Source organism: Macrobrachium nipponense, chromosome 14 (genome assembly GCF_015104395.2).
Source record: "Macrobrachium nipponense isolate FS-2020 chromosome 14, ASM1510439v2, whole genome shotgun sequence".
Classification (NCBI taxonomy): Eukaryota; Metazoa; Arthropoda; class Malacostraca; order Decapoda; family Palaemonidae; genus Macrobrachium; species Macrobrachium nipponense.
This window is the reverse complement of record NC_087207.1, coordinates 58,566,343-58,583,245: the sequence shown is the minus strand read 5'-3', so window position 1 is coordinate 58,583,245 and position 16,903 is coordinate 58,566,343. Positions and strand designations below refer to the sequence as shown.

General features: G+C 39.9%; 1 protein-coding gene across 2 annotated transcripts in view; it reads right to left on the bottom strand.

Annotated features, from left to right (window-relative positions):
* LOC135226536 (uncharacterized) overlaps positions 1–16,687 on the bottom strand; it is a 70,930-nt gene extending 54,243 nt beyond the window's left edge. For both annotated transcript variants that reach the window (XM_064266189.1, XM_064266190.1), the window contains exons 1-6: positions 16,498–16,687; positions 14,109–14,242; positions 13,671–13,785; positions 9,497–9,614; positions 9,183–9,376; positions 8,550–8,645 (exon numbers count right to left, since the gene is read on the bottom strand). In XM_064266189.1, coding sequence (XP_064122259.1) covers positions 8,550–8,645; positions 9,183–9,376; positions 9,497–9,614; positions 13,671–13,785; positions 14,109–14,215 — 630 coding nt within the window. In that variant the 5' untranslated portion in view covers positions 14,216–14,242; positions 16,498–16,687. The remainder of the gene's footprint in view (positions 1–8,549; positions 8,646–9,182; positions 9,377–9,496; positions 9,615–13,670; positions 13,786–14,108; positions 14,243–16,497) is intronic.
* Between the last annotated feature and the right edge of the window lie 216 nt (positions 16,688–16,903).

Here is a 16,903-nt window from a genome sequence, read left to right as displayed (position 1 = left end):
GACCGACTTACGACCTCCCGATGCAAACTTACGGTCTGATCGACTTTACGACTATTATTTTCACACCCTTTTCGGCAGAACGTGCATACGAACGTACGATACTTTCTCCTGCGGCATCTGTGCATCTCTCGGGTCCCGCGCTCACTCAGTGTTGCCTGTAGCTCCGTACTGAACGCATCTCTCGCTCTGCTGTGTTCATTTTTCAATAACTTTGTGTTAATTTTGATCATTTTTGAAATGTCTGCCAAGAGGAAACTGTGTTTATCTACTCCTCAACATGCCAAGAAGGAAAGGAAGGCCATTGACTTGGACACAAAAATGACAGTGATTAAGCAGTTCGAAGAAGGGAAGAAAGTGAATGTGATCGCACGTGATATGAAGTTGTCTCATTCTACTGTGTCCACGATTCTAAGGATAAGGAAAGGATTCGTGATGCTGTGAAAGGTTCTGCACCCCATGCGATCGACAGTGATACGAAACAACGCACTGGCCCCATCCATGAAATGGAAAAATTATTGCATGTTTGGATGGAAGATCAAATCCAAAAAGGACACCGTTAAGCCTTTTTACTGTGCAGATGAAGGCTAGAAGTCTGTTTCAGACTGAAGGAACGTGCTGGAGTAGAGTATAAGCAAGAATTTTTGGCAAGCGTTGGCTGGTTCAGAGGTTCAAAAAACGATTCCAGCTGCATAGTGTTCGAGTGACTGGAGAAGCAGCGAGTGCGGATGAGGAAGGAGCAAGCAAGTTTGTCGACAGTCTCGATGAAATGATTACGGATGAGGAATATCTTCCAGAACAAATATTTAATGTTGATGAAACAGGTTTGTTCTGGAAACGAATGCCAGAACGCACTTACATCCATAAGGAAGCCAGTAGCATGCCAGGATTTAAAGCTTTTAAGGATAGGCTGACTCTACTGCTTGGTGGGAATGTCGCGGGGTTCAAGCTGAAACCCTTTTTAATTTATCATTCAGAAAACCCACCAGCGTTCAAGAATGTAAGCAAGTACACTTTGCCTGTCTACTTTCGCTCTAACCGTAAGGCATGGATAACGCAGACACTTTTTGAAGACTGGTTTGTCAACTGTTTCATTCCTCAAGTGCGTGAATACTGCCTAGAAGAAAGGATTCCTTTCAATATTTTACTGCTGCTCGATAATGCGCCTGGACATCCACCTCACTTAGTCTGATCTGAATCCTGATGTGAAAGTGGTTTTTTTGCCACCAAACACACTCCAATTCTTCAACCTATGGACCAAGGTTCGATTGCAACATTTAAGGCAAACTATTTAAGAATCACCTTTTGCGCAAGCCTAGCTGCTCAGATGCCGACCCAGAACTATCCTACGAGAATTTTGAAACGCTAACAATATTCTGCATGCTATCAGAATGTGTCTTCTGCCTGGAGACTGTGACGGCGAAGTGTATGAATGGCATATGGAAGAAGTGCGTTAAACGTTATGTGAATGATTTTGATGGATTTGACAGTGAACAAGAACTTGATGTTGATACGGTGGGAAAATAGTGAAACTGTTAAAAGAGCTTTCCTGGATTGTGAAATAAGAAGATATTGAGGATTTGCTAGACCACGCTTCCGAAGAACTTACAATGAAGAGCTGATTGAATTGGAAGAAGAACGAGTGGCGGAGGAAGAAAGAGAAGCGGAGGATGAAGAGTTGCCAGAAAGGATTTACCGCCAAGGGATTATCAGAAGATTATGCTCAACTAAATAAACTCCTTTGCACATTTCGAAGAAATGGACCCAAATTATGAAAGGTTTGCAAAGATTGAACGGATGGCACACGATTTGTTTCGTCCGTATCGTGAAATTTACGAGGAGAAAAAGAAAACAAACAATCCAGACGAAACTCACCATGTTTGTGAAACGAACAACTCCTCCCGTCACCCCGACCGTCGCTTCAGCTGATGAAGTCAACGACCTCCAGTCAAGCACCAGCGATGCCAGAAGTCTTTAATTTTATTATATTTTCCTGTACTACATACTAGTTTTCATTGTATTTTTGAATGTTTTCTATTTTTTGCACCTGTATTTTGTATTTTTTTCAACATTAAACAAATTGTACTGTAGCATCCAGTGTTTAAATTAAACCTGACAAAAGTAACAACAGGAGGAAACAGTATGATGCATAGAGAAACGGGTTTGCTATGAACTTAACAAACGTAACAATACATAAGACGCAATTTCGTGTACGTAGAGAGACGTTACAGACGGTATATAAAAATTCCAAGAAATCATAACTAAAAAAAGATGAATTTTTATATGAGCATGACAAACGAAGTTTCTCTCTCTCTCTCTCTCTCTCTCTCTCTCTCTCTCTCTCTCTCTCTCTCTCTCTCTCTCTCTTCATCTCTCTCTTCAGTGAAACCCTCGATTCGATAGAATTTTTTCCACGTAATCATAGGCGTACGAGGTGAAGTTCATTTGGGAGGGCAACACCTAATTTGCCCGAATTTTTCATTATGAAACAGTATGATGCGTGGAGAAACAGTTTGACTTTGGACGTTTGGCGAATGTAACAGTACGTAGAGAGACGTTACAAATGGTATAAAAAATTCCAAGAAATCATAACTAGGAAATACAATAAGTAAATTAACTAAAAAAAAAAAAAAAAAAGGATGAATTTTTATATGAACGTGACAACCGAAGCATTATGAAACAGTATGATGCGAGGAGAAACAGTTTGGACAAACGTTTGCCGAATGTAACAGTACGTAGAGAGACGTTACAAATGGTATAAAAAAATTCCAAGAAATCATAACTAGGAAATACAATAAGTAAATTAACTAAAAAAAAAAAAAAAAAAAGGATGAATTTTTATATGAACGTGAACAACCGAAGCATTAGAAACAGTATGATGCGGTAAAAACATTTACAAACGTTTGCCGAATAAACTCGTAGAGAGAATTACATGGTATAAAAAAATTCAAGAAATAAACTAGGAAATAATAGTAAATTAACTAAAAAAAAAAAAAAAAGGATGAATTTTTTATATGAACGTGACAAACCGAAAGGGGCATTATGAAACAGTATGATAGGAAAACATTTTGACAAAGTTTGGCGAATGAACAGCAAGGAGTAGTAATGTCGTGTAGAGAGACGATATAAAATGGTATAAAAAAATAATCATAACTAGGAAATACGTACAATGAAACTAAAGAAAAGGTTGAACCTACAAACGTAGCAATATGAAACAGTGTGATGTGTGGAGAATGGGTTCGTCTGACGACTTTGACAAACGTTAACAGTAAGGCGTAGTAATGTACACGTCATTACTACGCCTTACTGTTAACGTTTGTCAAAGTCGTCAGACGTACCCGTTCTCCACACATCACACTGTTTCATATTGCTACGTTTGTAGGTTCAACCTTTTCTTTAGTTAATTTATTTTGCTATCTTTGTTTTCTTTAGACTTCTTTGTATTTCCTAGTTATGATTATTTTTATATTTTTATACATGTGTGTGAGATGTTACACATGCTACAAAAATGTAAAGAAATCATAACTAGGAAATATAATACGCATTCTAAAGAAAAAGACAGCAAAATAAACTAGCTAAAGAAGGGGTTGAATTTTTACATACGTATATGAACTTGTGAAAGGGTATCGTAAAGTACTATCGTAATACATATATGACAGTAAGAATATGCACTAAGAATGGTAATACAATGGTTTTAATGATAATGAATGTTAAATAATAATGAATTATGACTTAAATATGATAATATAAGTAATAATCTAAGAAAACGTTGATAAAATATGACTTTCAGATGATGTCAATATCATTACACAATATGTATATGTACGATAAACTCTACGGTAATTTAGCAGACTCGACATGCGTCCAAATCGAGTTACGACTTGTTTTGCAGAACCAATTGCGGTCGTAAGTCGGTCACTACCTGTAGGCTCTTTCTCGTAAACCCGAACAGGGACCGAGAGAAGATACTTCCTAAGATATGAGAGAGCTGTGGAAGATCAGAGTTGATATGGACCACTGGTTCCAAAAACTCGTTTCGAGGACTGGAGGGACGACCGAATTGCTTCCACTTCTTTCAGATTATGATCCAGGACATCTAAACCCTCTCCAGATGTCCGGCACCTTCTTTCTATCACCTCAGGTGATACTTGACGCACTGAGAGATGTTCAGAATCATTCCTAGATCTTGAATAAAATTTCAGTTTCCCGGTAGGAAAAAACTGTAGAGGTCTGAATTGCAGTCTATTCAGGGAAACAAACTTCTTTAGGAAGGAAATGGTCCCCAGCAAGCTCATCCATTCCCTCACACAGTATGTTTACTTCCCTAATAAGGCTGCGCTTTGCCTAAGCAGGAGAGCATATAATAGTCCAATGTTGCGGTAGACTCGTAGTCCTATACCGTGCGGTAACGAGCACCGAAAGGAGTAAGAGATATCTCTGTTGAACATAGTAAGGCAAAACGAATGCAATGTTTATTCATTCATGTAAGAAATCCCCTCAATCTTAGGCTAAAGTCCGTGATTGTAGGGCAGAGATACAGTTAGTCAGTCAATCCCGCAGGAGAGAGAGACGTAACCGCCAGCACAGAGATACGGTTAGTCAGTCAATCCCGCAGGAGAGAGAGACGTAACCGCCAGCACAGAGATACGGTTAGTCAGTCAATCCCGCAGGAGAGAGAGACGTAACCTACCGCGCATGACAGCGAACGAGCTGGTACTGGCTCGGTTGGACTGGAGGACAGTGACAGCAGCAGCTTACGATCGTCGTCTCTTAACTTTATGCCTGAGTTGCCAGCTACCCTATTCTACGAAGAAATAGGTCCGTTATTTTTTAGCAGAAAGAGACTCTCAAGCTGGTATATTTAAGCGAAACAGAAAACGCTAAATATATAGATGCGTTTGTGTCGTCATAACACTACCATACAACGGTAAAAGATAAATCGGAAACTCCTGGAAGGCTGCAGGGAGTAACGATTAAATGTCCTTAAAATAATAAACAATAGACCTCTCGGTTGCCATCCGAAGAGGTAACTACAGCAAGCGTATATAACTTGAACCAACCAGTAGTAAAATAACGCAAGTCAAAATATGATATTATATTACAATAAAGTTTGTTCATACTTACCTGGCAGACATATATATAGCTGAATTCGGAAATACAGCTACATACATATCTGACAGGCAAGTTTTATGAACAAAACTTAGAGAATCGAAGCGGACAGCTCAAGCTTCTTATGTTATTGGACATAAGCGTTCATTGACGTAGTCTACAAGTCTATTTCTTGTACGAGTCTGCGAATGATGAATGAGAGCTCTTCCGAATCTTGTCAATAAGAACTTATCCGCTTACGCAATATAAAGTTAAAGAGATGTTTGTCAATGAGAACTAACCCATTTACGGGACAAAGAGATATTTTGTCAATGAGGGGATACCCACTTACTTTGACAAAACGATAGTATATTGTCAATGGGGGAAAGTCACCTGAATTGACAAAACGTAATCCAGGAAGTCGAGCATTTTTATTTTTCCGATTCCCGTCTCAAACGAGGAAGGGAAAGATCCTGTTAAGAGACTGCATACGGCAGGTAGAACGACGATGTTCAATTCGGCAGCGTAGTCCCGACTAGGAACTAACAAAATCTATCATCTGAAAAGCCCTTTCAGATGGGCTAAAAAGCTTGCAAAATTATCCTGGGAAGAGGAAGAAACTATCCAACCAGCTTCCTCTCCCGTATCACAACTAATGCCTGCTAAAGCTTAAAATTTATTGGCAGTATGGCAAAGGAAGTCCTGTCTTGCGCTTTCCTGAAGAGCGTCCTTTTGATGAGTGCCTTTGCAAGAATCCTACTGAACGTTGCCGAGAGTCCTGACGTGCAGGATGTCAAGCTTTTACATAACCCGTAGCTGCCTTACCGCAAAGTCTTGACTGCGGTAGAGCAAAAGAGATCTTTCCTTGAGCTTTCCATAACTCCATCCAATCCTGGACTTTACGAAAAGCAATATTAACTGACAGAGACCTCTAGAATTCACGAAACCCGTGGTCTTGCTGGGTTTCGAAAACGAAGATGCCTTTTCACTTTAAGCTTCCCCCGAAGCACTGCTTACTTCACATTCTTTGCAGGCGAGGTAGAAGGGATCACCGAAGGTAGGTAAAAAATCTTTAGGCCCAAATCAGCTTGAAGAGTTAAAAGAAACGTTAAAAGAAACGTTCAGCAGGCGACACACCTGGCGTGCGCTGGCGCCTGGTGCACGCTCGGCGTCCACTGGCTCGCGCTCGGCGTCCAATTGGCGCGCGCTTGGCGTGCATCCGCGTGCGCTTAGCGTGCACCCGCGCACACCTGGCGTCCATCCGAGCGTCCCATTCAAGCCGAGCGTCAAAAGAAGCGTGCAGAAAAGCGTCACGCTCCTGACAGGCGTCAATGCAAGCGAGAGAAACTGCCTTCAGGGAAGAGCGAGAGACATCTCGGAGAGAAAACCAACTGCACGAAGCAGTCTCAGGTGAAGGGTTGATCGTGTGAGAATACGAGGGGCGAGGGAACGCTTTCTTATTCTCACAGCAACAAAGCTAGGACGTCCTCGCTCAAAAGCGTCCTGCTACTATGACTTGCTTTCCCTTTTCTGGGTGGAAGACGTACACGAGTTCAGGCGACGTTCGCCTTCTTACTTCTCACTGCAACGCATGACGAGAGAGAGAGAGAGAGAGAGAGAGAGAGGACGTGAAGCGTCTCCTTCTATAAAAGCTTCTATTTTAGAGGGCGTGAGTCCTTCCGAAAGCTCCAAACCCTGCGCAGGGAGGACGCTTCGGAGGACGAGAAGCAATCCTTCAGGATTCGTGCACGTGCACGCACTTTGGCAGCCTAGGAGTATCTTCAGGTCTGCCGAAGGCACATCAGATCGGGGGGGGGTTCCTCGTAACCCTCCTTCGGCTTTCGACATGCTCTCTCCCTGATCCTGGGAGTCAAGCAGAGGTCCCGGCCTAGAGGCGAAATAAGGCCGATCTGACGCACCCTCCACTACACAAGGGGCACTGTCACTGCACTTAGCCACTTCACTTTTGCTCTCCAAAGCCAGCACTTTCAATTCCAAGTTACGAATCGATAGAGTATCAGAGAAAGGGCAATACCCTCTACAGAAACTGTTTAGGGCCCGAACGCAACATTACAGGGTTAGGAGTAACAACTACAGAAGTAGCACTCTTCACCACAATGATAGGAGAGCGAGCACCTTAGATTCCAAGATACAGATGGAATCTATAACGTATAGGGCATTACCTCACGAGACATATTTATAGCCCGTAGGCCATACTACAGGGTTAGGCAAAATAAAGTCTACAGGTAGGTTAGCCTACCCTGACTTTTGTTTCCTGATTAATTGCGTACATACGAATCATACGTCTTCCTTACGGAATTAGACAAAGTCTCACACTCCTTACATGACAAATCTCAACAAAGTGCGGAACTACCGAAGCTTTCGGTAGCCACACCCTATCTTAGCAGACAACACCCTCTGAAACTAGCCTAACTAGATTCAGATATACAAAAATTAATCAAATTCAAATCAATTTAAGATAGCATATGCCTAGCCACAAATCCAAGTAAATAAATCAAAAGACAATTAGGATATTTAGCGGCAATGAAGTTTCCAAAATCCTAAGACGGAGGTACTGAAAACAGGTGTTTCCAGCATCGGCGACAGAAAAATTATGAATAGAAAATGGGAATGGTTCCTGATACCCGCCTCCCAGTGGCGGGAATGGGTACTAACCACCTGGCCGACCACTGTGTGTGCCGGAAGTTTTTGAAATTCTGTCGGACTTCAGAAAATACAGCTATATATATATCTGCCAGGTAAGTTTCATGAACAAACTATAATATGTACGAAAGACAACTAAAAATTTTAGAATAATTGGATCCACTTCAAGATCACTATTGTTCAGGTATACAGATTTATCTATGTGATTTCATACCACAAATGGTTCTACAGCCAGACAGCATACCTTACAGGCCAAGGATGCCAAGAAAACAACCCACAATCACTTCCCCTTATTTCAGTAGTATTTTGTAAAATATTCACCATATATATCCAGTATCTTTAGTCACCTGTCTTGTCACCAGTAAGTTCCCCATACAGTAATTTACTCCTCACATACCCAAATGGGAAAGAATGAGGAACAGATTCCATTGACAGGACCAGAATTAAAGAAATCACTCAAATTTTAGGATGCCTAGGTTTTTTAACTGGATCAAGATACTAGTCTGTTTAGTTAATTTTGTTATCTCTTAAATAGGAGCCTATCTATTAAAATAAAACCCATCTCTCAAATGTGGATCTTCATATTATCACTTACCACCAAGATGTCGATTGTTGTTGTTTCCTAAAAATCTACAGCTTTCTCAAACTCAAATTCCTATTCAGGGAGTTTTTACCATGGTACTAAAGACCTGTGTTGAAAACCATTACACTACTTGCAGACTAGAAAATCTACTCTTTACCTAGAAAACTTCTTTTTAATAAAAAATAAAAAAATTGCATAAACAAATACTGCAGCGTACCTTTTCTTTATGTATACAGTCTTGGGAGACAAGTTGTCCACTATTAATAGAATGACGTAAACTTGCTATACTTATCAAGTTGCTCTGCAGTGCTCTCTGTAAAAGAATCAGTCAGCAATTAAGATATCGGCAAACTAGGGTACTCAGTTTTGCCATACAAAAGAATTTTCCAATACAAATATTATCAAGATACCTGTTTCATAGACCTTTGCTCATACAGAGAAAAAAGGGAAACTACAGATAACAGATAAAAATTAAAAGGTCAGCAAGCACCAAAACTGGACTGAATATGAATGTGTGCATCCTTGTCATCAGTTTGTGCAGAGTACTGCATCTAGTATATTGTAAGTGTTTCTGTAACATTACTATTATTATCATCATTATTATTATTATTATTATTATTATTATTATAATAAAGGATTATGTAGTTTATCCAGACCTCTGAGCCTAACAACGGCTCCTCTCATGCTGGATATGACAATAGTCTGCTTATAAACATTTTATAAATGAAAGGTCACATTCACTATGTGGTTATATACAACCTAACAAATCAATTGCCTCCATTCTGACTCACATCTATCATTGTAAAATTTTGAACTACATATATCTAATGCAAGATTTGAAAAATAATACCATGGCATCAGAATCAATCCCTGATGAAGTCTTGCTCTTCTTTGTGTGGAGACTCTCATACAAGAGTTTGAGCTGAGTGTCCCAAGAATTGCAGCGTTGAATCGCTTTCTCCCGTTCCTTCTCCACGACTTTCAGCAGCATCAACCTTCGAGTGAAATCTACTTCTTGGTGCTGATACTCCTCTTTCTTTTGTGCTGTAAAAGGATAAAAGTATCAATATGAGGCAAATACATAATACAGTTTTTTTTTCCTACTTCACACAATGAAAATTTCATGATAAACTTTCTTCATGGCTACTTATGTCTTCATCTTACAAAGCTGTTGAATTTCTTTCACTTCAGATGAGACCATAGATCTTGCATCTATGATAGCAGCTTGAAGTTTAAACCTTTCTTCTGATGGGGAAGCTTCACTTTCTCCAGCAATCAACTTCTGCAAGAAATTATCAAGTACATTTTGATATCTTTATCCAACTAAGGCATGCTCAAAATAAATAAAATTCTCTGGATCACTAAGGATATCAGAAAATACAAGAGAACCACAAGACTGCAAGCTCAACACAATAGTATTTAAGGGGTTGTAAAGAATAATCTTCCACATGCATTAAAAACTGTCAACCTCTCATCTAAATAAAAAATCTTAATATCTTTTATAGTTGTGTTGGTGTCAATATCAGCCATAATAATTACATAACTGCTAAGTAAAACTGCTGGGGTCTATGTATAGTCTTACAAAATATGACAATTTTCTAAAGCATTTTTCTTAACTATACAAACCTGAGGTCCTTTACATTAGGAATTACTCTCGGTGAAGCTGGAAAATGACCGTTAAACTCATGAACACGGCAGCTAGGCAGTAACTACCGTCCAGTAAGCGGGAATACCCGCCTGCCCAGATGTAAACATTTCAGTTTGCCTTTTGGCCTATGTTTCAGATTGAAGGGTGGCATGAGGCAGGCACTGGTGTAATGTAAAGGACCTCAGGTTCATATAGTTGGGAAAAATAAAATTTATTTTTTTAAAATGTCACTTGTTCCTACACAATATACTAACCATCAGTCCTTTACATTAGGAAGACTCCATGAATGGAGGGAGGAACTCAATCTGAATAAGTCTCTTTGAACTGAATGGAGATTGCCACACCTGGGCTGCTACTCCTGGTCAATAGAGAGAAAAGGAGTACCCTGCATATGATATGTTGATCGGAGTAAAGGAACTGCAAGATCAAATATCAGACTTCTGGACCTTTTCGAACAAGAAATAAATCATAACTCATATGAAAAAGGCTGCTTAAAGAGTCAGAAATAGTAAGGCAAAGGCCTGAAAAGGGTTTGTCTTATTGCCAGTCTCTCCTTCCTGATTCTATGATTCTAGAGAGAAAAACAGAATGGGTGCTTGACGTGTAGACTTACAGCATCAGACGCCAGTTCCAGCAAGTGCAGGTTTGAGACCTATTCTCCGCCCAAAGAAAGAGAAGTAAGGGGACACGGAAGGAGGATGAAGAGAGGTTAGTTACTCTCGCAATCCCTCTCACTTCCAGAACCACACCTTAGGCGAGATGCTACCTGTCCTGTTAAAATAGCGGGTTAAGAAAATACTTGTTGAGTAGCCACCACACGTCCAAGGAAAAAAAGTTGGAAGGACTTGTCAGCAAGACACGAAGATAGAAAGACATAAATGTGGTCTGATGAGACCACATTTCTATTTCCAAACCAAAAGATTCCTCTGGAATGTGAGGGTGGAGGGAAGGACTAAGCCATTGATTTTGTGAGCTCTCGGGCGGAGTGTATTGGTGACGCCTCGCCAACTGCAGAGAACCTCCTCCCAATCGTCTAACAAAACCAGGAGAAAGATGTGTCCTTAGTCACTTATTCCTTGGGTGAGTTAGTACTAGTTAAAAGTCTTCGACATCCATGTTAGGGATGTCAAGTATTTTTTGGAAAGTACAGCAGCACGTTAACAGGACAAAGTAATGATCGATCAGGAACATCAATTACAAAGTCCAAGGAGTAGAGGATCACAAAGGACTCGAACCTGGCAACAAGTACCGACAGATTCGGAGTTCGCTACGACATCTGAGACGGAGTAAAGTCATTGATCCCCCTCTCTGGAAGGCTCACATCAAAGAAGGTCCATGAAGATCGTCTATCCTATTCGCCAAGGCTGGAGACAAGAGGCAGTCTTGAGAGAGGAGGTCTCTATCTGATGGTTCTTGCAGAGTGTGTGCAGAGCACGAGACAGGAACCCTAAACAAAAGTCAAATCCCACCCAGGGATCTGGGGTCCCTCGGATGGTAAGATAGAATGAAGTTTTTCATTAGTAGCTAAATCTTGACTGAGGAGAAACAAGACTATTTTCAGGTGAAAGACTTGGCCGAATGTGGACTACATCTTTCATAACTGAATCAGAGAGAAGCAACTCTCTGCGAGAGAAGACGAGGAAGTTTGTGATCTGCTAAAAGAGCGGCTCTGACCGGAGAAAAAGTGTCTTGCCAACAACACCAACCAGCGAAGATGGCTCCAATCCCTGGAATGCTACAGAGGACTGAAAGAGTTATCAAGCTATTTCATAGTCTTTAGTTGAGAAGATACAAGGATCGTACTGCCCGAGGAACTACTCCCGTGTCACTGACATCGAAGGTTGGGTCAGAGAGGAACTCTTATCGGTACCTCAGGAGCAGAGTTAGCAGGACAGGCAAAAGGCCAAGTCTTCTGGCATTCACCCTCAATATGGGGTGAACAATGTTTGATGCACACCTCATGAATTAGATCAATGTGAAGTGAAGACGAAAACGTTGAGTTTGTCCCATAAAGTTATCACAAGTCATTGCAGAGGCCCAAGGGTCAGGTGTGATGGAACACAAGACCTACAGACTTCTGTTGTACCGGGCAGTAAACAGAAAGATGACAGGGAGTCTTCCAGACAAGCAATCTCTCCATGTAAGATTGAGTAAAGGAAGCACTCTGCCCGCAATCACCCTAATCCAGAGGCTGATTTCGCTCCCCAATACATTCCATCTGGAAATGTGTTTGGCTGATAAAACTATCGAGTGCACCAGTTACACTCGAGCACATACAATGTCAAATGAAACAAGAAATGAGACCCTCTTGTTTGGTGATAAATGCCACTTAGAAGCGGACTTTTTAGAACTGGCAACAGGAGTGCAAACCGAAGTCTGCACACCTGACAGCTCCCAAAACACACGACCCCTGTAAGATATGAGATTCATTTTCCCAGCCCGAAAGCCAGGAAGAGCCGACGAGCGAACCCACTGCCTCCAAAGAGGACAGCCCCTTAGAAGCGCTGTGAAAGGACTTCTTTAGGGGTGGGGGAGAAACAGCCTTATTCTTCCTCGACTGATGAGCTTTAGAAGACGGGGAGAAGGAAGCAGATGCAGATGAGTTTAAGTTTGAAGAAGGTGCTACATTTCACAGGACCTCTTCCTCGAACTCCTCTCTGACATCTTCTACAGGATGAGAGTCAGGAAGCACAGAGGGGAGCAAATGTTACACCCTTGGCCACTGACCCCGAGACACACACGCTGGGGGAAGACAGCCTACGCAAGGATATCACAAATTGTAGGTTTGTATATTAATAAATATCAAATACACTATATACAGTACATACACACAAAAAGTAAGATAGGATCTCACCAGGAAAAACGAGCATAAAGACAGTCAGGCAAAGAGCTAAAAAAAACATGTCTGCATTGCATGACAGCCAAAAGCAAACCGGAATATTAACATCTGGGCAGGCAGTTACTCCCACCTACTGGACAGTAGTTACTGCCTAACCACCTTGTTCAAAAGTTTAACAGCTGTTTTCCAGCTTCGCTGAGAGTAATTCTTAATATAAAGTACCGATAGTTTGCACATCATGTAGGAAAATGACAACCTTTATCAGTCATTTAAATCATCCAGGAGGGAACAGTTTTTACTATGATAAAAAAGACTGATTTCTACGTTTCTTCTGGTTAGCCTTAACAAATTCACTATAGTTCCAATATATGCTAAGTATTTCTTCAACAGACAAAATTTATAAAAGTAATCAACGCTACAAGAGCAACAAGAGATAATGCTGCTGATTATCACTACAGTGCTTAATAAATTTCACGATGTGTTGCTTCTCTTTTAGGCTAACCAGATCTACTCCACTGTTTAAAATAAAAAAACTTTCACAAAACCACTCACTATACAATTCCCATATAATACTGGACTTCAGAGGGCTACAGCACCAATAGCTTAAGATTTCTTTACATTTTTTTAACTTGGGTATTTTATCATACAGCAAACTACTATTGCACAAACTTAAATTTCCAACAACATCAAAACATATAAGATACAAACAAGTACTACTTGAATTCGTGAAACTTCTTTACTTTGTAACCTACGATCATAGTAGTAGTACATATATAAAATGTACCTATGTGGGAACACATGCAATAAAAAAGCTAATCAATTAACAAAACTACAGATAGAATAATGCTTACTTTTCGTAATTCAGCATGTTTAAGGTTTAATTTGATCTGTCGCTGCTCCTCTGGTGGACGAACATGCCTTATCAAATATGTGAGTATGGGCTGCAACCTTTCATCTTTTGTCAAACTGCAAAGCAATAAATGTGTTCATGAATTGTATTGCATACACTTATCACAAGGAGATCACAAATTAAGTTGCCAGACCAGACCTGACATTCATTCCCTCAGTACAAGGATTACCCAGTGAGCCGTCACTGTCATTTAGAACTACAGTAACTAGTTTACAAGAAATCATAAATAATTACTTGAGACACCAGATACCTAATGCAAATGTTCTTTGCTCAACTTCTCATCTGTTATATAAATAAAACACTGAAGTACAAAAGCGAATATATGTATTGAAAGCATACCCATGTGTTCATTTACGAATTATTTAAAAAGTATACACACTTGGAGAAATGCTCAGGAGTGAGCTGATGACTGTGGCTAAATACTTTATGTCTCTGGGAGAGGTCTAAAGCCCACTTCTGTAAACTGCATTCCAACTTAGATGCCATCTTTATAGAGATATCCTTGTACTGTATCTGAAAAATGCAAAAATTATATTTTTATAATTAAAGTAATTTTCATATATACTAATACTTAAGTGCAGTCGACCTCAACTACTCAAGAACTCATGACTCACGGACTTCCATATTCGCAGATTTTTCTATGGATCACATACATGCATTATTCGTAGAATATTTGCCTATTCACAGTATTTTTCACTGAGAAATATTCACAAATTTTCATATCATTTTCGTGACTAAATTACTGTAAGGTCTAGACAACTGCCTCAATGTTGCTTAGGCCTATATATGATAATTAAAGGGAGACTAGGCAGCACCTGTAAAGGAGAGTGCAGGCGAGATAACCTGAGAAATTTACCGAGACAATGGGATATACTATACCGTCTATTGTTTATATCTTATACTTCATCCCTGAGGGGCTGGTACTCAACATGGCACAAAGCGGAGCTTCTGCCATGTTTAGTACCAGGCCATCGGGGATTAATGTAAGAACTCATGAATTTCTCATAAGGTACCTCAGTAAATTTCTCAAATCATCTCACCTGTGGTGTAAGCTATTATATATTTTCTATATTGTTTAGACACAAATTTACACTAATAAAAATTTTATTGTGGCCCTCTCCTTTACTTCTACCAACTAGGGTATAGGGTAAAATACCGAAAGGCCAGCCTCTGCCATAACACGACCACCTTCCCAAAAATTGGAAATTACTATGGCCTTAATTTGTGACTTGGGAGAAAAAAACTTACTTTGAGAGGAAAGTACAGACTCTTGACTAATGTCTATCCTAGGTTTACAGGATATGTTAAAGTATTTTTTCGGGAAAATGGTTGCGTTACGGTAGCTAGAGGCTGGCCATTCAGTATTTTACTCGGTAGATCTATATTTACCTACCATTTTACTTGCTTTACAAGATTTTAAGGGAATATTTTTTCGTTACAATATAACTAAATTGTTATTTAGCTTTGAACTCTACACATTGGTACATCATACCCTTTGGTACCGTCGTGTAGTCTTCAAAGGTAAATTGGAGCTTAGTTACAGTTGGTCAAATACGTATTACTTTCAAATATTGTACAGCAAGCAAAATAACATAGGAAAACATCAATTGCCATAGTCTACCTCGCCGCGGAATACTTATATGTAGAGTTATACCAGCAGCAAACCAATACCTTATTTCGTCATGAAGACTCCCCTAGTCTCGGGTAAAGCAATCAGGCCTAGATTACTACCTAGATTAACCCCAATTATGGCTACACTAATCGTATCGACTCAAAAATAATCACCATGGTCTTGGGCCATTCTAGGTTCCCCTTCAAATATGGTACCAGTAAATGAAAGAATTTACTCTCACTTGGTGAGCAGCTTTGACTAATGGCTCAGAACTCTAGGCTAGGTTCGTGATTTGGCTGGGTATTCTACCTAGGCTATACCTAAGTAGTATTCCGCGGCAAGTTAGACCTAGGTATGGCAAACGACGTTTTCTTATGATATTTTACTTGCTGTACAAGATTTGAAAGTAGTAGTAATAGGGTAAAAAACCGCATGGTATAGGGGTGGACCATGTACGATTAATGTGTACAACCCCAAGAAAAGTACATTATAACGCGTCCTGACACCGGAGTAGAGGTCTTTAGCTCCGTTTCTCACCAACAACAAGTCGCGTCTGATGCCCATCTCCGATGTCAGGACGCGTTATAATATACTTTTTTTGGGGTTGTACACATTGATCGTACATGGTCCACCCCTATACCATGCGGTTTTTTACCCTATTTATTCGCCCGACTGTAACTAAACTGTAATTTACCTTTGATGACTACACAACGGCACCAACGGGTGCGATGTACTGACGTGTTAACTAGAGCTAAAAGGTAAATAGCCTAACGGTTCAGCTTTAAATATGTACTAATTTCTTACAAAACCAAAATGCCATACTGTCAATCATAACTGCCTAAATTAGACATAGGTATGTGAAAAAGTAACTTACAAAGACATCTTTAAACTCGGCCTATGCTATCCTAGCCTCCTACCATTGTTACGGTACACTAGCCTACTTTGACTTAGGGTAGGCTATACCTAGCCCATAGTAGTAGCATGACCAAATGTCTTCTTATGCTGTGTAAAGCAACTGCAATCTGACTATATCAACATTAATTGCATAAAATAACTAGCTTAGGCCTATAGAATAGTCCATACGGCTTTGCGATAAACCTAAGTTAAGGTTAATACAATAAACCTAGGCCTTATAACAAATAGCCTAATCACAAACCTTAACTTCAGAACACCTATTACTACATGCACCGTTTCCCTTAGATCTTCCTTTTTATTTTCGAGTGTCCATTGACGATCACTTCAGTCACAATTCAAATATTTATATCTTTTGGTTCAGATTCAACAAGCGCGCCATCTTCATGTAAACAAACTGCCGGACATTGCAACTTGAATGACCTGCTCAAGGATGTGGGTGGGTCATTAATTTGAAATTTCCTTCATATTTTTGTCATTATCTTCTCTTTAAAAGCCAATATAATATAACATTCAAATTTATTCAACTTTTGTAGACGTATTTTATACCTAACATGTATTTTTTTTAACAACCACAAGGTCCTCACTGACTTTTAAGGGGTGACTTATCTATTTCTTGTCATCCGTACATTTCCCGTACGAGATATTTG